Consider the following 23331-nt stretch of genomic DNA (forward strand, 5'->3'; position numbering starts at 1 on the left):
TTCTTATCCACAGTGTGGCCAGGCTCAGAGAAACTATGACCTAATCAAATCCAGGAGGGCTAGTCAGTAGATAAAGTACAGGACAAGAGTGATTTCAGATACCCAGAACCAATGTTTTGCGTTTTGTTTTTGTTTTTTAACGCATGGTTGTACACATCTGTAACCTTGGGACTAGGGGTGGAGACAGGTGAGCCCCGGGTTAGCCACAGCAGTGAGCCCCAGCTTCCAGAGACCCTGGGTCAGAAACTGCCTGGAAGAACAATATAGGAAGCCAGCAGACAGCAGCTTCTGGCCTCTGAATGCTCATGCATTGGAGTGTATGCATTTACACACGCACACACACACACACACACACACACACACACACACAAAGAAATATCAGTTGTTTTGGTTTATTTTCCATGCGATCTAGGAAGGGAAAGTCCATGAAGCTACCCAATCTAACACCCTCCTTATAAGAAGGGAGAGAGAACCAAGCTTGGTGACATATACCTTTAATCCCAGCAATTGGGAGACAGAGGCCTGCAGATCTCTGTCTCAAAAAAAAATCACAAAAAGGGGGGGGGGGTGACTAGCCAAGGACTTCCAACCAGAGTATTACACACTTAAGAGTCTAGATGCCCGGCTCCTTCTCCTGTCAGTGCCACCTGGGGTCACAAGTTCTATTTCTCTGGGCTGGAGTTTGAGGGGTGCAGATGTAAGAGAGATACAAGTTCAGAAGGCACTGGTGAGCTCCACATGGAGCACAGATGATTCTCTTGAGACAGATATTGTTGGAAACAGGATGCCAAGTACTGCCATTTTGACTTCCGAATCCATTTTACCTGTTGGGTGAAACAAAACTCACATTTCTGAGCCCTAGGGGAGCTGAGAACTTTCCAATAGCTTCCTCTTTAAACAAGAAAAATGGCCTGTGATTCATCTTTAGCTCTCTAAAAATATTACAGCTGCTCCTAAGGACAGAAGGAACAAATGACTCTGATCAGCTAGGCTGAGAAGCTTCCATTCCATGATGCTGACAATGGTGGAACATGTAATTGGACTTTACTTTTGGCCACCAACCAGCTCCCAAATAAAGACACAAAAACTTATCACTAATTATAAATACTCAGCCTTAGTTTGGCTTACCCCGCTAACTCCTGTAACTTAACCTGTTTCTTTTCATCTATGCTTTGCCTTGGGACTTTTTATCTTTTTTTTTTCACTCTGTATGTCTTACTTTCCTGCTTCCTCCATGTCTGCCTGGCTGCCCCTGTGATCTCCCTGGTGTCTCTTTTCTATTTCCCCCCAAGCCTAAATTTCTCCTACTACTTACTCTCACTTCCCAGAAGTCCTACCTATACCTCCTCCATCACTATTTGCCATTCAGCTTTTTATTAGACCAACCAGGTGCCTTAGGCAGGCAAGGTAAAACAGCAACACCTTTTTGCATTAACTATGCAATACATCTTTGCATAGGTAAACAAATATTCCACAACATTTTCCCTTTTTGTCTTAATAAGAAGAAAGTTTTTAGCTTTAACGTAGTTAAACTAGCACAATAATAACAATTATCAAGTAATAATTACATTTACAATATCCAGTCCATTATATTTGGCAAATTTAGAGAAAATACTTCATTGTCTAGTCTATCTTAGTGAGTCCAAAATTGTGTACCTAATTTACCTTCTATCCTAACCTGTATCATCAACCCAAAACCATCTTTTTAGACCTCAAAATATCAAATCCAAGAACATATCAGAACCATCATCCACCATGATCAAGTTGGCTTCATCCCAGAGATTCAGGGATGGTTCAACATACAAAAATCTGTCAACGTAACCCACCATATAAACAGACTGAAAAATAAAAACTATGTGATCATCTCATTAGATGCCAAAAAAAGCTTTCGACAAAAATACAACCCTTCATGATTAAGGTCTTGGAGAGAGCAGGGATACAAGGAACATACCTGAACAATATACACCAATATCAAACTAAATGGAAAGAAACTCCCAGCGATCCAACTGAAATCAGGAATAAAACAAGGTTATCCACTCTCTCCATATCTATTCAATATAGTTCTTGAGCAATAAGTTCAATATAGTTCTAGAGCAATAAGACATCAAAAGGAGATCAAGGGGTTACAAACCGGAAAAGAAAAAGTCAAACTCTCACTATTTGCTGATATATGATAGTTTACATAAGCGACCACAAAAAGTCTATCAAAGAACTTCTACAACTCATAAACACGTTCAGAAATGTAGCAGGATACAAGATTAACTCAAAAACATCAGTAGCCCTCCTTTACACAGATGATAAAAGGGCTGAGAAAGAAATCAGAGAAACATCATCTTCACAATAGTCACAAATAGCATAAAATATCTCAGAGCAACTCTAATCAAACATGTGGAAGACTTGTATGATAAGAACTTTAAATCTTTCAAGAAAGAAACTGAAGAAGACACCAGAAAGTGGAAAGATCTTGGGTAGGTAGAATTAACATAGTAAAATTGGCAATCTTACCAAAAGCAATCTACAGATTCAATGCAATGCTCATCAAAATCCAAGCAAACTCCTTCAAAGACCTTGAAAGAATGATACTCAACTTCATTTGGAAAAACAAAAATCCCAGGATAACTAAGCAATCCTGTACGATAAAAGAACTTCTGGAGACATCACAATCCCTGACTTCAAACTCTACCACAGAGCTACAGTATTGAAAACAGGCTGGTATTGGCATAAAGACAGACAGGAGGACCAATGAAACTGAATCAAAGACCAGATATTAATCTACACACCTTCAAACACCTGATTGTTGACAAAGAAGGAAAAAAATATCAAATGGAAAAAAGAAAGTATGTTTAACAAGCGATGCTGGCATAACTGGATATCAAGATGTAGAAGAATGAAAATAGATCCATATCTATCACCATGCACAAAACTCAAGTCCAAATGGATCAAAGACCTCAACATAAAGCCAACCACACTGAACCTCATAGAAGAGAAAGTGGGAAGTACACTTGAATGCATTGGCAAAGGGAACCACTTCCTAAATATAACCCCAGCAGCACAGACACTGAGAGAAACAATTAATAAATGAGACCTCCTGAAACTGAAAGTCTTCTGTAAAGCAAAGGACATAGACAACAAGACAAAACAACAGCCTACAGAATGGGAAAAGGTCTTCACTAACCCCACATCAGACAGAGGTCTGATCTCCAAAATATACAAAGAACTCAAGAAATTGGTCATCAAAAGAACAAATAATCCAATAGAAAAACGGAGTACAGACATAAACAGAGAACTCTCAACAGAGAAATCTAAAATGACTGAAAGACACTTAAGGAAATGTTCAACATCCTTAGTCATCAGAGAAATGCAAATCAAAACAACTCTGAGATTCCATCTTACACCTGTAAGAATGGCCAAGATCAAAACCACTGATGACAACTTATGCTGGAGAGGTTGTGGGAAAAAGGAACACTTCTGCATTGCTGGTGGGAATGCAAGCTGGTACAACCCCTTTGGATGTCAGTGTGGTGATTTCTCAGAAAATTAGCAAACAACCTTCCTCAAGACCCAGTAATACCACTTTTGGGTATATATCCAAAGAATGCTCAATCATGCTACAAGGACATGTGCTCAACTATGTTCATAGCAGCTTTGTTTGTCATAGCCAGAACCTGGAAACAACCTAAATGCCCTTTGACCAAAGAATGAATAAGGAAAATGTGGTACATTTGCACAATGGAGTACTACACAGCAGAAAAAAAGTAATGGCGTCTTGAATTTTGCAGGCCAATGAATGGAGCTAGAAAACATGATTTTGAGTGAGGTAACCCAGACCCAGAAAGACAATTATCACATGTACTCACTCATAGGTGGTTTTTAAACATAAATCCAAGAAAACCAGCCTATAAACAATAATTCCAGAGAACCTAGACAACAATGAGGATCCTAAGAGAGAGATACATAGATCTAATCTACATGGGTAGTTGCTGATGAATTAGGTTGGTATAATAAATAACCAGACCAGGTCAAGAACAACAATTATATTTTAATAGTTGAAAAGGGGAAACTCACGCTACAAGAGTGGGAGGTCCGAAATCCAATCGGTCTGGCGGGCACCGCGCAGAGAGAGCGCACACCTGTGTCCTACCAGTTTTGCTTCCTGGCCTACAGGTAGCCACACCCTAGCTAGATGTGATTGGTTGATAGTTCATCTCCCCCTTTTGTCTAAACAAGATCGATCCAAACCCAATAAAACTATATCAGGAAGTAGAAAAGGACAAGATCTCCTGAGTAAATTGGGAGCATGGGGACCTTGCGGGAGGGTTAAGGGGAAGGGAGAGGCAGGAAGGAGAGCAGAGAAAAATGTAGAGCTCAATAAAAATCAATTAAAAAACATTTTCCTAGATAAACAGTCTAAGCTTTTATGTTTCTCAACCCCATAAACTTTACATCTCGTGTAAATTTCTTTTCTAAATTTGGTAACAAGGAAAACTATAGCTATAACTCGCTCACCCTCAGCCCCGTCAGAGGCCTGAGACGGCTGCAGTCTTACCTGAGCAAGCAGGAAGAACAGAGCAAGTGTTTTCCAAAGCCGCAGACATGACAGGAGCAGCTAGCTGCCTGGACCGTCACCCAAGGTTCCTCTGCACCATTGGGGCAGCCATCTTCAGCCTACGGACCTAGAAAATCTGACAGACTCTTCTGTGAAGCAGGAATTTTGAAGAAGTTTCCCACCTTGTCTTGGCAAAGTTTGGCGGTCTTTTTCCTTTGTGTCCTGCTTGTCCAGTTTGTACAGTATACTGTCAGCAGTCAAGGCAAGGGCAGTTTCTTGCCTGAATGGCTAGCTTTGCCACAATGAAACAGAACTTCATATGGAGATTCTTTGATGCCCATCATCCTTTTATGAAGTAAATCAGTGCTGCCAGGAGCAGACATGTCTCATGTCATGAATAGCCTTAGGGTATTAAGCATTGTAAGTGCCATACTCTGCAGGTCTCTAAAGACAGATCGCTTATCTATCTAAAATGTATCTGTTTGCCCTTAAAAATATGCCTCACATAACTACAAGTTTGATTGTTATAGGTGACTAACTACTAACCTACATCTCTTAATTATCCTAAACAGTTTGTAATAATAGTGTTCAATGACTAGAATTTTATATTACATTTTTAAATGAGCTGCATAGGTACAGTACCTTAAACAAGAGTAGAAACATATATACAGTATAACAAAAATAACCTTAAATCTGTATCACTATACAAAAGTCCATATCAATGTAAAACATTAGAGATGAATACTTATCTTTTTATCCTCTATCTCCACTAAATGATGACAAACATCCATAACCTACCAAATGGCCAAAAACCACCCACCCCATCTCTTGGCATTGTGGGCATTGTGCTCCCTAGACTATTCATCTATTCATCTGTTTTGCCTTGGGACTTTTAACCTTTCTTTCATTCTGTATGTCTTATTTTCCTGTTTCCTCCATGTCTGCCTGGCTGGCTCCTAGCATCTCCCTGGTGTCTCTTTTTCTTTCTCCCCCAAGTCTAAATTTCTCCCACCACTTACTCTCCCTGCCCAGAAGTCCTGCCTATACCTCCTATTTGCCATTCAGCATTTTATTAGATCAATTAGATGTCTTAGGCAGACAAGATAAAACAGCAACGTATCTTTGCATAGTTAAACATGCGATACATCTTTACAGACTTAAGCAAATATTCCCCAACAGGAACACATAGGGAAAGTCCCTAGTCTTTGAATCCTAATTGGTGGGAAAATGTAACCGCAACTTGGCACAGATGTTTGTAGATTTTGTGCTTAAATACTCGGTAAGACGAACCTTCTGGGACAGTCAGCTCCCGAATCTGTGCTGTTGCCCCTGACTAGTCAGTTTCTGTTTGTGCTGCCCCATTTATGAATCTTGCTTTTTGTAACCCCTTGTGTCTACACAGATTGATCTGAAGCTTCAGACCACCACAATGTCAAGGACTTCCATGAGACCTCATCTCCCCAAAACCTCTAACTCTGCATGTCACAGCCGTTCCTCCCACTCCTCTACACACCGATTCCACCAAACCCCACATTCTGAAAGATCCAGACACTGTGACAAAGGCAAGCAAGGCAGCTTCCAGAGCTGGTGGTGCCCACTTTGGTGAGGCTTGGGAAGAAAGGGCCAGCCAGACAGAGGGGTAGGCACAGCATGAGTCAGGTGAGGAGGGTTGAGAGGTTCAGGGAGGGCTGGGGAGAGGAGAGTCTTGAATGCAAGGTGAGAGTCTAGACTTGGCCAGTTTGATGGTGAGAGCCTCAGTAGGCTTTGCTTAGGTGATGAGGGACTGGAGGAAGTGAAGTGGCTGGAAGGGCTGACCTGCAGACTTGGAGAGGACCTAGAATGAAGGCTCTAGTAGCTTGCCAGAGAGGACGCTGGAGATAAGACCCGCAGTACCTGGTACGTGGAGAGGGCCAAAGGACCTAGCACAGCCATGGTTAACTTCCAAGAAAGATGATGGAAAAGAAAATCTGACAGGTATGATGGTGGTCGAAGGAGCAGGCCCACAGGTGACTCTGTTGCCTTTGAGATGCCTGTACCCACTTTCTGTTCCCCTCTTAGTGAGTTGCCATGCAGACCTGGCCACTGACCTCAGGACCGGCCCTTTGCCCTCTGCCCTCTATACTCTGCACTCTGCAGCCTCAGAACCTCAACATCTCATTGGGCATTGCAAACCCACAGGAGGATATCCCAGTCTGAGAGAGGATGGTCAGCTTGCTCGAGGAAGCTCTCTGAACCAAAGAAGAGGCATAACTGGGGGTTGAGGGTTCAAAGAACCCTTGAGTGAACGACATCTTTCTGTCTGAATGTTCGCTCAGTAACTATGGGAAGCTGTTTTCTACAACAAGGCTTGAGGCTCACCTCCCCCAGGAAGCCCGCGTGGGCTGACTACAACCTTAACACAGGTAGGTCCCATTCTTCTCAGCTGCTTCCCTAGAGTCCGTGACTTTAGACCTCTAAAGATGGGACACAGCTTTGGACCCTACCATGATCATCACACATACACCTGCATGTGACCCCAGACAAGGCTCCTCACTAACACACACGTATAGCCACATGTGATCCCAGAACAAGGCTCCTCATTAACACACACATACACCCAAGGCTCCTCACCTACCCTCTCCTTCTTCTACACTCCACATATAAAGGCTTTAGAAAGCTGTGTAATGGCCTCACAAAAAAAAAAAAGCCCAGGTCCTAACCCCTGGAGCCTATGAATGTGATCATACAGGAAAAGGGTATTTTGCAGATGAAGTTGAATGAAGGATCTTTGGGTGAGATCCTACTGTTATTCAGATGGAGCCTGAGTTCAATGACAAATGTCTGTATAAAAAAAAAAAAAAAAAAAAAAAAGCTTGTGGATCTGAGCAGAGGTTGAAGTCCTGGGCCACAGGACACAGGGAAGGGTCACGTGAGATGTACCTTGCCTGAAAAAGGGGATCCTTCCTCTTAGTAAGCCTCACACCTGAGCCTGGGTGGTAGCCAGTGAGTAGTGTGTGGGGTCCCTGACAGGTCCTACAAGGTCCTCCAGCCCTCTAGCTACCCACTTGCCACATCTGCTGCCTCTCTGCCCCATCACTGCTGAGGCACATTCAAGCCCTGGGCTCCAAGCCACACAGTCTTGTTTGGTTTCTGCCTTCCTATTCCTTCACCCTCATCGATGGCTTCTGGATGCCTTCTCACAGCCCTAGCCCATGAACATCGGTATCCTTGTGTGAAGTCTCAACCCCAGAACTCTCCGCCCAGCCTGTGTGCTGCTTCCCAATGTCTCCAGCTTAGCTCGGGGGTCTACTCCTCCTTGGTGTTAGTCTTCTGCTGCCACTTTAAGAACTAACCACGTCCACCCCAGCCACTTTTGGACCTCCCCCGCAGCCATCTTCTCTCTCTCCTCTCTCTGGTGCATGTGTGTAGGTACGTGTGCGCACGTGTGTGTGTGTGTGTGTGTGTGTGTGTGTGTGTGTGTATGTGTGTATGTGTGTCTTTGTTTTCTCTATGTTTGTCTATGTTTTTCTTTCTTTAAGTAATAAATGTCTAGCTTTATGTATAGCCTTATGTCCATTTACTCTGCCGTCCACCACATCCAGCCGCCTAACTCTGCCTCTTGCCCGGGGACTCTGACTCTCCCCCCCCCAACGCATGGCGCTGCCACTTGCAACTGCTCCGCGAGCTGCCCGGGACATCCCACCATGGTATTATTTTTAAAAAGAACAATATTTTGGTGCCGCGGACTCAACAGATGCACCCGCCAAGGGCCGGTCCCGGCTTCACATATCGTCCAGGACTCTGAGCTCCAACTTCCGGGATTGAATCGGACCGAGGGCCTTCCTCAACCCCGCCAACTGCCTGGACTCCTTCCTACAAACAACACCGGCTTCAAATTGTAAGTTTCCTCACTCCAGCCAGCTTATCTGAGCCTTTTTAACCCGGGATTGACCAGTCCTCCTGGTGTTTCTGGGCCCGGGGGGTACTTCTCCGCCCCATCGCTGGCATCCATTACAGCTTGCGTCCTCTGTTAAAGCCTGTGACTGGGACAGTTGGCCTGGCCAGCTCCCACCATTCCCGCAACTGGGAACCCGGGGTTCCCAGGCTTCTTCCTCTTTATTTCAGTCTTTTCTTCTTTCTATCTTTCTCACGGACGTAATTGGCTGATCCGATTCAGCCGATACCATCCCACATGGGCACCTCGAACGCCTGGGCACATGTTTTCTGATGGTCGTTTGCATCTCACCTAAACGGGGAACTGTTCCCCATAGGCTCGAGATGCCATGGTTTTTTGCGGGTTTTTCACGGTCTTGACCTGGGAAAGCAAGTCGTACCAGCCTAAATATGCCTTAAATTGTCTGTTTGTATGGGTTTTTCACGATTCAGACTCTGCATAACAACCAGGCGGCCCCCGGCTTTTAAAATTCCCGCGGTCTTTCCATTCAAGCCACAACACGTGGCCGCTGCCATGTTCATTGGGGTCAGGTGACTTTATCGCTAGATTCACTGAGAGCCAGATCACGCGACCAGGCCCTCCCGCTGTTATGTATGTCCCGCTTTCCCCTCCCCCTCCTCAGTGTTCACTGAAATCCTCTCCTTTGCTGTGATTACAGGTGTTTTGCATACTGACATGCTTTCTGATAGGGCCCATCAGAGAGCATGCATTCTGCCTAATTCCTGTTCTCTATGTATAATGATTGTTCATTTCATCTCGTTTCAGACTACAAAATCATAAACTGGTGTGTACTTTTAAGCTGTTTTTTACCATTGTCAGTTCTGCCACTAATCTTAATGTTACAAACAGTTTTTTTTCTTTCTGTCTATCTTTTTACAAATGTGGATCTTACCTATTAAGAGTCAATACAGTCAAACTCAAACCCAATCTTCCAGACAGATTCTATACTGCAGCTATACCTAATAATCAGCCCTCAACTGCTCAGAGGTCTGGGGAATGCGATATTTAAATGTTTAATTATTTAAAAAACCTTTCATAACAAAAAGAGACAGGTTGGCTCCGAGCAAGCACTCTGTTTCCTCCGAGAAGACATAAGACAAACCGTCACTGACCAACGTCCATCTGCAGTTTGCTTTGACTGCCAAGCGCTGACCATTGGGCAAAAACTGCCTATCACCTAAACTGGAGACCTCCAAACGTGGACAGGATCACTGGAATCGATAGCCTAGCTGCCCAGGGTCAAGGTAGGCCTGTCTTCCTAAAGATTTCTTGGTCCACAGGGTCTTCAAAAGCCTGGCAGGCTCTACATTAAACAACAAAGGTCAAATACAATCTTCAGCGACCAGGGAGGACCAAAGAGTAGCTCTGGGTGCCAACCAAGTAAGTTCTCTGTCATTTTTTAATCAGTAACTCAAGTAAAATCTTATCCTTCTCAACGATCTCTGACAGTCTGATAGCTGAGAGGTTTTGCCAGGTTGTCTCACCAAATAAAAATACTTTTCATTATAATTTCTGTTTTTACAAACCCAAGGAGTTCTTAATACAATATATATGTCTAAAACTTCTGTTTTTCTTATAAGTTCCAGGAAGCCAAAATAAAAAACCCACCGTAAACAGGTCAGATACAAACCTCTCAATTCCCTGGTCCTAAAATTTTTTTCTCAATTTAACTTTGTCCTCTGTTCTGTCAACACCCTAACCAGGTACAAGGGACATTTCCATGCCACAGACACCTGTCCTGTCGGGAACAGAGACCAATTATGCCAGGATGTGACCAACACCCAGCTTCTCTCGGATCTCCCTCACCCCCACACCCCCCAAAGACGACGCCCACAAATCAGCTGGAAGCAGTCTTGAGAATTTGCCGCCCCAATTCCTTCAACCTGTAATGTCTAACCTTCTACTTTTTATTATAAAAAGGATCCGGGAATGTTAGTCTTCTGCTGCCACTTTAAGAACTAACCACACCCACCCCAGCCACTTTTGGACCTCCCCCGCAGCCATCTTCTCTCTCTCCTCTCTCTGGTGCATGTGTGTGTGTGTGTGTGTGTGTGTGTGTGTGTGTGTGTGTATGTGTGTCTTTGTTTTCTCTATGTTTGTCTATGTTTTTCTTTCTTTAAGTAATAAATGTCTAGTTTTATGTATAGCCTTATGTCCATTTACTCTGCCGTCCACCACATCCAGCCTCCTGACTCTGCCGCTCGCCCGGGGACCCTGACTCCCCGGCCGCATGGCACTGCCACTTGCAGCTGCTCCGCGAGCTGCCCGGGACATCCCACCATGGTATTATTTTTAAAAAGAACAATACTTGGGCTTTTCCAGAGCCCATCACTCCTTCCCCAGACCCAAAGAGAAGCAAGGCAAAAGGTGGTTGGAGGGAAGCAGGTTGGGTCAGATGATGCTCGTAGCACTGCCACAGGTCCACAGAGTAAGTCACCTAAAAGCATCCAGCCCTAGATACCCCGCCACTAATATGGGGTGATAAGATCCCTCCTCAGCAGGACCTGCCACCCCCCATACTCCCACTCACAGTGTCTCCCTTTCCCATAAATTCCACAGGAGCCCCAGATGCTTCAACACCCTCCCACCACTCACAAATCACCACACCCAATAAAAGTCTCCTTTCCTTGGTTTCCTGGCTCCTCATTTCTAACAGTTAGGTCCTGCCTGCTAGACTATCAACACCCTGCACCCCCCTCCTTGCCCCTCCCCTGGCAGAGCCACCCAGGCAATCAGCTGGGGCTGAGATGGGGGCATAAGGTCTGAGTTCATCCTGTCTCTGTTGGGTCTCTAGTTCCAGAACAGGAACATGGAACTGCACAGACCTCAGGAAGGCCTGAATGTCAGGTGACCAGTTGGTTTCTCAGAGCTCCTAGGAGACCATGGGTCAGGCAGACAGCTCTTGCTCTGCCCGTAGACTGAGCTGACACCTCAGCCCCCAGGGGAAGGAGGAGGAGTACATTTAAAGACACTCGGGGAACTCAGCTGGCTCTCTCTGCTCCTGCCTGTCTGTGCTGGCCTGAGGATCAGCTCCAGGGTAAGTGTGGGGAGTCGAGGGGCTGGGAAGATGAGGAGGCGTGGGAGATGCATGTGGCAGAGACTTAGACTCACCCCTGCTACCCCTCCCAGTGTCCCCATCACGCCACTACCCAAGCCCACTCTGCTGCCTCCTCGGCCTCAGCCCCAGGCCCAGATCTTCTCAGAAGGAAATTGTTTTCTGTGTCCCTCTTTTTAGAGACTGGGTCTCATCCATCCGCCTTCCCATCATCCTTTTCCTTTCTGCGCTATAATTTCTTCTGCAGGAGGACATCCAGGTGCCTCCTTTGAGGCTGATGACAGGGATGGGGACTATGGCTTTGGAGTTCCGTCCATCTCTGGCCTGATTCCCAAGTTTCAGTTCTCTATTAGAAATCCAGACCCCTGAGCTCAACCTCACAGCCCCATGCCCACCAACTCAGCATCCCTGGTCCTTGGGTGGTGCCTCCCCCTCAGATTGTGTCCCTAGAGTTGAATTAGAGAGCTCTAATTCAGAACAGAACACCTTGGGTCTTCCCAGCTAGACCCTAAGCAATTTGGGCCCTGAAGTCACATCTGAGGCATATGTGAAGCCTGAGTGAGTGACCAGCAGAGTGACTGGGAGAAAACAAATGTCAAAAAATAAGAGTGTTAGTGATAAATTGATAAAGAATAAAGGGCCATGACTGTTGCTGTCAGACCTAACCCAGCCAGCCACATGGTACGTGATAGAGAAAAAGCGCTACACCAAAAACGTGTAGTGAAATACAGGGTACTTTTCCCTTCTTAGTTTTTAACATGATTCTGGAAATTCTAGTTTATTAAATATGTGTGTGTGTGTGTGTGTGTGTGTGTGTGTGTGTAATTTCAACTGTTAAAATCGGGGAGGATCAAGTAACTCTGCTCGAAATGCCCAAGAGAATCTCCTGGAAACACTTTAATAAGAGAATTTTTAATGACAAGATACAAGATAAATGTACAATTAATATTGTTACTATGTAAAAAAGATTCACAACTGTGGTAGCCTCAGTGAAGCACACAGCGAAGCACACAGGGACACACTCACAGCTCAGGAGACTGCTCACTATTTGGCTGGTATGTTCCGAGTGTGACCCAGCTGTCTGTATTTGCCAACAGGAATACAAATGGAGACAGGACGTCTGTTCCCATGGACCTATACAAATCACACCTCACAACTGCTGAGATGTTCAACAAGACTTGAAAGCACAGGACATTGTAGTTTAGGGCTGGTGAGATGATTCAGGATAAAACCGCTTTTCTCACAAGCCTGATGCCTGAGTTCCATCCCTGGATCCTACAGTAGGAGGAGAGAACCAGCTCCTAAAGATATCCTCTAACCCTTTACGCATGCCAGGGCACACACACATGCACCACACATGCACACCACACACACGCACCACACATGCACACCACACACACGCACACACATGCACACCACACACACGCACCACACATGCACACCACACACACCACACCACACACCACACATCATATACACATCATACATATACCATACACATATTACACACACATTATACTCATCATACACACATATGTGCACATATACATGCACACACACACACACCATACATACTAATTTTTTTTTAAATTTTGGAAAAAAAACACCACACTTTGTCACCAGACAGAAAGACACAGTGTGGTCAAGATTTTGATTCTCCAGAGACTACTCTATAGGTTTAATGAAATTCCAATTTTTCAAATTACAACAAGGTAATTTTTGAAAACTAACAAAGCGATACTATTTATCACTTAAGTGGGGAAAATAAATAAGAATAATGAAAAACTTGAAAGCGCTTATGAAAGTGTTGCATTAGGAATCTGAATAATGATTCAGATCATAATAATGATCAGATCATAGTGATCAAAATGGCTCTGGAGTCTAACAACTCAGTGATATGAAGCAACCAAATTTAAATGTTCAAACATACATTTCCAGCTGGGCAGTGGTGGCACACACCTTTAATCCCAGAACTTGAGAGGCAGAGGCAGGTGGATCACTGTGAGTATGAGGCCTGGTCTACAAGACCTACTTTCAGGACAGGCTCCAAAGCCACAGAGAAAGCCTGTCAAAAAAAAAAAAAGCAAACATACATTTCATACATTTCCCTTGGAGAGATTGAGTAGCCAACAAATAAATGAGAAGATGCTCGGAAAACACAGACTAGACATGGTGGTGCATATTTGCCATCCCAGCTAACTGCAAAAGTTTACAATTAGGAAATTTCCTGAGCAGGCAAACCCACTAACTCGGGAAGAACCTTAGCAATTGATTAGCAAATGTTTATCGGTGGACAGAGTTTCCATTGGCACTAGTGAAAGTGTAATCGTGGCGGTTGTAGATCCATGTGCTGTGAACGTCCTAGGAACCACTAAGTTGTACACTTGAAATGAAGAAGTCCTGTAGTGAGTCATTTACAGTGAATATTTTGAAAATTGTATGGTCCTGGTATGAGTACAAACGAGACATCACTGCCTCAAAAATAACAATCAAAAATAAAAAACTAGAACACCTCAGGAAAAGAGAGATAAGTCAGTATTTACGAGCACTGCTGCTCGTTCAGAGGACCCGAGTTCAGTTCCCAGCGCACATGTTGGGTAGCTCCAGCTCCAGGAGATCCAGCGCCCTTGTCTAGCCTCCTTGAGGACCTGTACACATGACAGGTAATTGGAACAACAACCACGTTGCTATCTGGGTAAAACCAAGTTATATTATCACAGGACATGAACCAAATGTATTTCATGCTGGTCAGAACTCAAAAACACTTGGATGGAAAGATTGCTCGATGGATGTCATGGTTTGAAAGAGCAATGTCTCCCATTTGAACACTTGGTCCCCTATTGGTGGCACCATTTGGGGAGACTATAAACCTTTAAGAAGTAGAGCTTTGCTGGAAGACGCTATGTGACTGGGGAGTGGGCTTTGAGGGCCTATGGCCTCACTTTGCTTCCTGTTTGACGGTGGAGGGGTGGCTTCTCAGCTTCCTGCTCCAGCTGCCTGATACCAAGTCTCCCACCACTGTGGCTCTGTCTGCAATTGTAAACTAGAATAAACTTTCTCTCAGAAGCCTCTCTCTCTTTTGCATGGTGTCTTAACACAGCACCAGAGATTAACTAGAACAGTATAAAGTGTTTGCTGAACAAACATGAGAACCAAGATGGTTGAATCTCAGGGACTCCCAGGCCAGAAAATACAGTCAAAACAGTGAACAACCTGTCTCAGGAATAAGGTGGGAATTTGTATAGAAAGACACCTGATGTTGACCTCCGGACACTCAGGCAAGCACACCCACACAAACATTCAGACACAAACATACAAAAAATAAAACTCATATCCCAAAGAATAACAGAATATATTCACTATCTGTTTGGTCTTTGAATAAGACAGGATTTTCTATTCTACAAACAAAAGAAATAATTTACAAAAAGATATATCAATTGAATTAATTTTATACATGTAGACTTTTAGTCTTAGTAATACCACAAACAAAGTGAAAATGCTGACATGATTGATAAACCATGTTTCAAAAATACATAAAGACTAACATTTAAACTACTAGGGACATACTAAGTTCCTGATAGACAACAAAATCAACTAGACATGTCAGCTAAAATATCACTTACCAGCCACCACCGTGATGACTCAGGACCAGCACCACTGAGTCAGTGATGAGATCCATTCAACTTCTCTGGAAATCCACTTCATACATGGAAAAAGTGTGACTATCACTTGACCCACAGATTCTGCATGCAAAATCTGCTCCCATGATATATTGGAAATGCAAGCAATGACTTATAGAAAGATGTAGAGCTCATTAAATAATAAGCCTAAAAGTCTTCTTTTTTCTTCTAGAAATATTGGAGACTCATGAAAATCCAAACACCCAGTCCAGCCTGGTAAGGCTGGGGCAGGTTCTTGCAGGGCCTTTCAGGGACTGAAACCAGGCATCCTGCCCCTCCTTCTCCCTGGAGCCGCCCTGTGCCCTCGGGCATCATGTCAGGGTGGGGCAATGGCACCTACAATGAGTCCTACACCAGCTTCCTCCTAGTGGGCTTCCCAGGGATACAAGAAGCCAGAGCCCTCCTAGTGCTGCCCTTCCTCAGCCTCTACGTGGTGATCCTCTTCACCAATGCCCTGGTCATCCACACCGTGGCATCCCAGCAGATCCTGCACCAGCCCATGTACCTGCTCATCGCCCTGCTGCTGGCCGTCAATGTCTGCACTGCCACCACCGTGCTGCCCGCCATGCTGTTCAGCTTCTCCACACGCTTCAACCGCATCTCCCTTCCTCGGTGCCTGGGACAGATGTTCTGCATCTACTTTCTGGTTTCTATGGACTGCAACATCCTCCTGATCATGGCCCTGGATCGCTATGTGGCTATCTGCTATCTTCTCCGCTACCCAGAGATAGTGACAAGACAGTTGCTGGCTGGCCTGGTGGGGTTGGCAGTCACCAGGAACACACGCATCGTTGCTCCCGTGGTGGTGCTGGCCTCCCGAGTGCGCTTCTGCCGCTCAGATGTGATCCATCACTTTGCCTGTGAGCACATGGCCCTGATGAAGCTCTCCTGTGGGGACATCTCCCTGAATAAGACTGTGGGACTCATCATACGCACCATTAACAGAGTCCTGGATATGCTTCTGCTAGGAGCCTCCTATTCCCACATCATCCACGCTGTCTTCAAGATCTCATCGGGTGGAGCACGGGCTAAGGCCCTGAACACCTGTGGCTCCCACCTGCTCGTCATCTTCACTGTCTACTCTTCTACCATGTCCTCATCCATCGTCTACTGCGTGGCCCGTGCTGCCTCCCAAGACACACACAACCTGCTCAGTGCTTTCTACCTGTTTCTCCCATGTCTGGTCAACCCCATCATCTATGGGGCCAGAACCAAGGAAATCAGGCAGCACCTGGTGAGGTCATTCCTGAGTACAGGCCCATGAGTCTCTTCTGATAAATCGCTGTTCACTTTTCAGTGATCCCGGGCAAGACTGAGGAAGCGGATACACGGGGACCAACTTGCTACCATAATGCTCCCTCTCTTTACTCTGTTTTGTTTCAATTCAGTTAGTGTACAGAACAAGGTTGCATCAAGGCATTCTTATAACGTGTCAGAGTGCTCTGTTCCCACTCGTCCCCTTTACCCACGGTCCCTCTTTGTGCTCCTTACACCCCACCACCATCACTGGTTCCCTCCCACCTTCAGATCCCATGTGTCCCATTATCCCTCTCCAAACTTTCCTCACCTAGCACAGAAACGGGAGAGAGGGGAGTACGCCAGCAGCTCGCTCTGTTCTGCTCTCCCGGCATCCAGTCTCTCAAAAGAGCGTCAGTATGTCCACAGCTGCATAGCAAATCCTGCTAAAGCTACTGGGGCTAAAGCTAACCTCTCTTTAGCAGTGCCTTCAGAATCAGGTAGGATGTGAAGAAGTCTGTAGCTCTTCTTCTTAATATATCTCACCCAACAAAACCTTCACATTGTCCACATTTACAAACGACATTTTAAACTTGGAGTCTCATGAAAACAATATTGACCTCCAAAAAAAAAAAAGAAAGAAAGAATGCATCTTGACATCTGGGTACCAGCTTTTCAGGAGAATCTATCACTGAGCTAATAAAATGAAGGAAAAATGTTTTCCATGTTCTAAAAAGAATCAGATGGAAGGATACTTACAGAACTATCCCAGGCCTTGGCTCGTGCTGACTCCTATTCATTGGACAAGGGCCTAAAACAGCATTTTTAATTATCCAAAAGATTTCATTGGGGAATCGGGCCCGCGACAGGGGCCCGGCGAGGGGAAGCTAGGACTCTCCCCGACCCCATAGACTCCCAGGTCAGCCTGCTCTGCTGGCTCCACCCTGCTACCTTCCCCGCCAGCCATCCCAGCTTCCATCCAGAGGGCCTTCGGAGTGGTGAGTTGATTCGGGCCCACGACAGGGGCCCGGCGAGGGGGAGCTAGGACTCTCCCCGACCCCATAGACTCCCAGGTCAGCCTGCAGTGCTGTTTCCACCCTGCTAGGCTCTCCCACCTGCCATCCCAGCTTCCATCCAGGTACAAATTTCTATATTTCTCCCCTCCCACTGAGCCCATAAAATTTCCCCAGCTCAGCTGCCTTGCACACTGGGCCTGCTCTATAGGGGCATCCCGGAAAGAGGCAGTGCCTGTGGTTCAATACCCTGTTTGGGGAAAGGTAGGCATTCTATCAGTGAACTCCCTGCCCAACAAGGGAACCTGACCCGGTAACAGAAGTTCCAATAGAGAACATTTGAAGTAAGAGATGGGCAGACGCCAAGGCAAGACCTCCTCCAACAATCTGAAAAACAACATGAAAATATCAGATCCCAATGACCCTACAACAGAAGGATTTGAACACTCTAACCCAGATGAAGTGGAAAAAAGTGCCATTATGAAAGCAATAGAGTCCCTTAAACAGGATATGAATAACTCCCTTAAGGAACTGGTCGAGAAGTATAACAAAAAGTTTGAAGAAATGAGTATAGAAATGGATGAGAAATATAACAAAAAGTTTGAAGAAATAAGTAAATCCGTGAGTGATACCCTGAGAAACCAAGAAAAAACAATCAAACAAGTAAAGGAAACAGTCCAAGAATTGAAAACTGAAATGGAGGCAATGAAGAAAACACAAAACGAGAACCGGCTGGATATGGAAAACCTAGGTAAACGAGCGGAGACTACAGAATCAAGCATAACCAATAGAATACAAGAGATAGAAGAACGAATCTCAGATTCTGAAGATACCATAGAGAAAATAAATGCTCTGGTCAGAGAAAACGGCAAATCCAACAAATTCTCTTCACAAAACATTCAGGAAATCTGGGACACAATAAAAAAACCAAATCTAAGAATAATAGGGATTGAAGAAGGAGAAGAACTGCAGATCGAAGGCCCAGAAAATATATTCAACAAAATTATAGAAGAAAACTTTCCCAACCTAAAGAACGATATTCCTATGAAGGTTCAAGAAGCATACAGAACACCGAATAGATTGGATCAGAAAAAAACATCCCCGCGCCATATAATAATCAAAACACAAAACATAAATATTAAAGAAAAAATTTTAAGAGCTGCAAAGGAAAAAGGTCAAGTAACTTATAAAGGTAAACCTATCAGGCTTACACCGGATTTCTCTATGGAAACCATGAAAGCCAGAAGATCCTGGATAGAGGTACTGCAGAAACTAAGAGACCATGGATGCAAACCCAGACTACTATACCCAGCCAAGCTATTGTTCACTATCAATGGAGAAAACAAAATATTCCAGGATAAAAACAAATTTAAACAATACGTAGCTACTAATCCAGCCTTACAGAGAATATTAGAAGGAAAATCACTACCGAAGGAATCCAACATTCCCAACACGATCTACAATAACTCGAACATCTAGCGACCATTCACAAGCACAAATCAAAGAAGAAAAACACATACACTCTACTACTTAAAAAAAAAAAATGACCGGAGTCAACAACCACTGGTCATTAATATCACTTAATATCAATGGACTCAATTCACCTATAAAGAGGCACAGACTTAGAGATTGGATACGAAAACAGGATCCAACATTCTGCTGTTTACAAGAAACACACCTCAACCACAAAGACAGACACTTACTCAGAGTAAAGGGTTGGGAAAAGGTTTTCCAAGCAAATGGACCTAAGAAACAAGCGGGCGTGGCCATTCTAATATCTAACAAAATCGACTTCAAACTAAAATCAATCAGAAGAAATGAAGATGGACATTTCATACTCATAACTGGAACAATTCATCAGGAGGAAGTCTCAATCCTGAATAGCTATGCTCCTAATATAAAGGCACCCACATATGTAAAAGAAACTCTTCTAGAACTCAAGGCGGTCATCAAACCACACACACTAATAGTAGGAGACTTCAACACTCCTCTCTCACCAATGGACAGGTCAATCAGACAGAAACCAAACAGAGAATTGAGAGACCTATTGGAGGTATTGAATCAAATGGACTTAACAGACATCTATAGAACACTCCACCCAAATAGGAAAGAATATACCTTTTTCTCTGCAGCTCATGGAACCTTCTCGAAAATTGACCACATACTCGGTAACAAAGCAAACTTCCACAGATACAGAAAAATATTAGTAACTACCTGTGTCTTGTCAGATCACCATGGACTAAAATTAGAATTCAACAACAATGCTCCCCCCAGGAAGCCAACAAACTCATGGAAACTGAACAGTCAACTACTAAATCACCCCTGGGTCAAGGAAGAAATAAAGAAAGAAATTAATCTCTTCCTTGAATTTAATGAAAACAAAGACACAACATACTCAAACCTATGGGACACTATGAAAGCAGTGCTAAGAGGAAAGTTCATAGCACTAAGTGCCCAATTAAAGAAAGCGGAGAAAGCACACATTGGAGACTTAACAGCACACTTGAAAGATCTAGAAAAAAAAGAAGCTGATTCACCCAGGAGGTCTAGAAGACTGGAAATAATCAAACTGAGGGCTGAAATCAACAAAATAGAAACAGAGAAAACAATCCAAAGAATCAATGAATCAAAAAGCTGGTTCTTGGAGAAAATCAACAAGATTGACAAACCCCTATCCAAGTTAATCAAACGGCAGAGAGAGAACATGCAAATTAATAAGATCAGAAATGAAAAGGGGGACATAACCACAGACACAGAGGAAATTCAGAGAATCATTAGATCTTACTATGAAAGTTTATATGCCACAAAGTTGGAAAATGTAAAAGAAATGGACATTTTTTTAGATAAATACCATATACCAAAGTTGAACCAAGAACAGGTGAACAATCTAAATAGACCTGTTATTCGCGAAGAGTTAGAAGCTGTTATCAAAAATCTCCCTACCAAAAAAAGCCCAGGACCAGATGGTTTCAATGCAGAATTCTACCAGAACTTCCAGGAAGAGCTAATACCTATACTCCTTAACGTATTCCACAATATAGAAACAGAAGAGTCACTGCCTAACTCCTTTTATGAAGCTACAGTTACCCTAATACCAAAACCACACAAAGACACAACCAAGAAAGAGAATTACAGGCCAATCTCACTCATGAACATCGACGCGAAAATTCTCAATAAAATACTGGCAAACCGAATCCAAGAGCACATTAGAAAAATTATCCATTATGATCAAGTCGGCTTCATTCCAGAGATGCAGGGCTGGTTCAACATACGCAAATCTATCAATGTAATCCATCATATAAATAAACTGAAAGAAAAAACCATATGATCATCTCACTAGATGCTGAAAAAGCATTTGACAAAATTCAACACCCGTTTATGATAAAGGTGTTGGAGAGACTGGGGATACAAGGATCATACCTAAATATAATAAAAGCAATATACACCAAGCCGACAGCTAACATCAAACTGAATGGAGAGAAACTCAAAGCCTTTCCACTAAAATCAGGAACGCGACAAGGCTGTCCACTCTCTCCATACCTCTTCAATATAGTGCTTGAAGTTCTAGCAATAGCAATAAGACAACATAAGGGGATCACGGGGATTCGAATTGGAAAGGATGAAGTTAAACTTTCGTTATTTGCTGACGATATGATAGTGTACATAAGCGACCCCAAAAACTCTACCAAAGAACTCCGACAGCTGATAAACACCTTTAGTAACGTGGCAGGATACAAGATCAACTCCAAAAAATCAGTGGCCCTCCTATACACAAAGGATAAAGAAGCAGAGAGGGAAATCAGAGAAGCATCACCTTTCATGATAGCCACAAATAGCATAAAATATCTTGGGGTTACTCTAACAAAGGAAGTGAAAGACCTATTTGACAAAAACTTTAAGTCTTTGAAGAAAGAAATTGAGGAGGATACCAGAAAATGGAAAGACCTCCCCTGCTCTTGGATTGGGAGAATCAACATAGTAAAAATGGCAATTCTACCAAAAGCAATCTATAGATTCAATGCAATCCCCATCAAAATCCCATCAAACTTCTTCACAGACCTTGAGAGAACAATAATCAAGTTTATATGGCAAAACAAAAAACCCAGGATAGCCAAAACAATCTTATACAATAAAAGAACTTCTGGAGGCATTACCATCCCTGACTTCAAACTCTATTATAGAGCTACAGTATTGAAAACAGCTTGGTATTGGCATAAGAACAGAGAAGTCGACCTATGGAATCGAATAGAAGACCCAGATATTAACCCACAAACTTATGAACACCTAATTTTCGACAAGGGAGCTAAAGGTATACAATGGAAGAAGGAAAGCATCTTTAACAAATGGTGCTGGCATAACTGGATGTCAACCTGTAAAAAAATGAAAGTAGATCCATATCTATCACCATGCACAAAAATCAAGTCCAAATGGATTAAAGACATCAACATTAATCCGTCCACTTTGAACCTGATAGAAGAGAAAGTGGGAAGTAGTCTACAAGATTTAGGCACAGGAGGCCTCTTCCTAAGTAGGACCCCAGCAGCACAGACAATAAGAGAAACAATGAATAAATGGGATCTACTGAAACTGGGAAGCTTCTGTAAAGCAAAGGACACTGTCAGTAGGACAAAAAGGCTGCCTTCTGACTGGGAGAAGATCTTCACCAACCCCTCATCAGACAAAGGTCTGATCTCCAAAATATACAAAGAACTCAAGAAACTAGGCACTAAAACTCTAATTAACCCAATTAAAAAATGGGGTACTGAACTTAACAGAGAATTCACAACAGATGAACTTCGAATGGCCAGAAGACACTTAAGGTCATGCTCAACCTCCTTAGCGATCAGGGAAATGCAAATCAAAACCACTTTGAGATACCATCTTACACCTGTCAGAATAGCTAAAGTCAAAAACACCAACAATAGCCTATGCTGGAGAGGATGTGGGGTGAGGGGAACACTCATCCATTGTTGGTGGGAATGCAAACTCGTGCAGCCACTGTGGAAATCAGTGTGGCGGTTTCTCAGGAAACTGGGAGTCAACCTCCCTCAGGACCCAGCAATACCACTCTTGGGAATATACCCTAAAGATTCCCTAACATACTACAAAAGCATTTGTTCAACTATGTTCATAGCTGCACTATTTGTAATAGCCAGAACATGGAAACAACCTAGGTGCCCCTCAATAGAAGAATGGTTAAAAAAGGTGTGGAACATATATACATTAGAGTTTTACTCGGCGGTTAAAAACAATGACATCTTGAATTTTGCATGCAAATGGATGGAAATAGAAAACGCTTTACTGAGTGAGGTAAGCCAGACCCAAAAAGAGGAACACGGTATGTATTCACTCATAAGTGGATTCTAACCATAATTAAAGGTCTTTGAGCCTATTATTCGTGATCCTAGAGAAGCTAAATAAGAAGATGAACCTGATGAAGATTATTTAGCTATCCACCAGGAGGTAGGAAATAGACAAGAGTCCCAGGTAACCTCGGGTGCATGGGGGGGTGGGAGGGTCGATGGAGGGGGAGAGGGCTAGAGAGAAGGGAGTAGGGGAGGAACGGGGAAAGCTTGGTGGCCGGGGATGGGGGGGGAGGGAGGTAGGATGAATATGGGATCAGGGAACAATATATTTCAACTAAGGGAGCCATTTTAGGGTTTACAGGAGACTTGATTATATATGGGATCCCAGGTCCAAGGAGAAATCCCCCAGATTGCTCTCTGGACAGAGGAGAGGGTGCCTGAATCGGCCGTGGCCCATGACCATACTGATGTATATTTTGCTTATCACCATAGATCCTTCGTCTGGCGAAGGACGGCTATGCAGTCGGAGGCCCACATTGGAGCAACGGATTGAGCCCCCCG

General features: G+C 43.8%; 1 protein-coding gene and 2 long non-coding RNA genes across 3 annotated transcripts in view; 2 read left to right on the forward strand and 1 right to left on the reverse strand.

Annotated features, from left to right (window-relative positions):
- Window positions 1-566: 566 nt before the first annotated feature.
- LOC146893391 (uncharacterized) overlaps window positions 567-23331 on the reverse strand; it is a 28434-nt gene continuing 5669 nt past the window's right edge. The window contains exon 3 of the long non-coding RNA XR_015738306.1: window positions 567-824. This is a non-coding gene — a long non-coding RNA (uncharacterized LOC146893391). The remainder of the gene's footprint in view (window positions 825-23331) is intronic.
- Window positions 8739-10415, forward strand: LOC148121568 (uncharacterized). Its single transcript, XR_015738462.1, has 2 exons — window positions 8739-9724; window positions 10184-10415. It is a non-coding gene; the product is annotated as an uncharacterized LOC148121568 (long non-coding RNA).
- Window positions 15443-16530, forward strand: LOC148121569 (olfactory receptor 52K1-like). The gene has a single exon (XM_087907710.1). It carries the CDS (start codon window positions 15529-15531, stop codon window positions 16477-16479), a length of 951 nt encoding a protein of 316 aa, XP_087763836.1. The 5' UTR covers window positions 15443-15528; the 3' UTR covers window positions 16480-16530.

This window comes from Myodes glareolus, chromosome 7 (genome assembly GCF_982192425.1).
Source record: "Myodes glareolus chromosome 7, mMyoGla1.1, whole genome shotgun sequence".
Taxonomy (NCBI): domain Eukaryota; kingdom Metazoa; phylum Chordata; class Mammalia; order Rodentia; family Cricetidae; genus Myodes; species Myodes glareolus.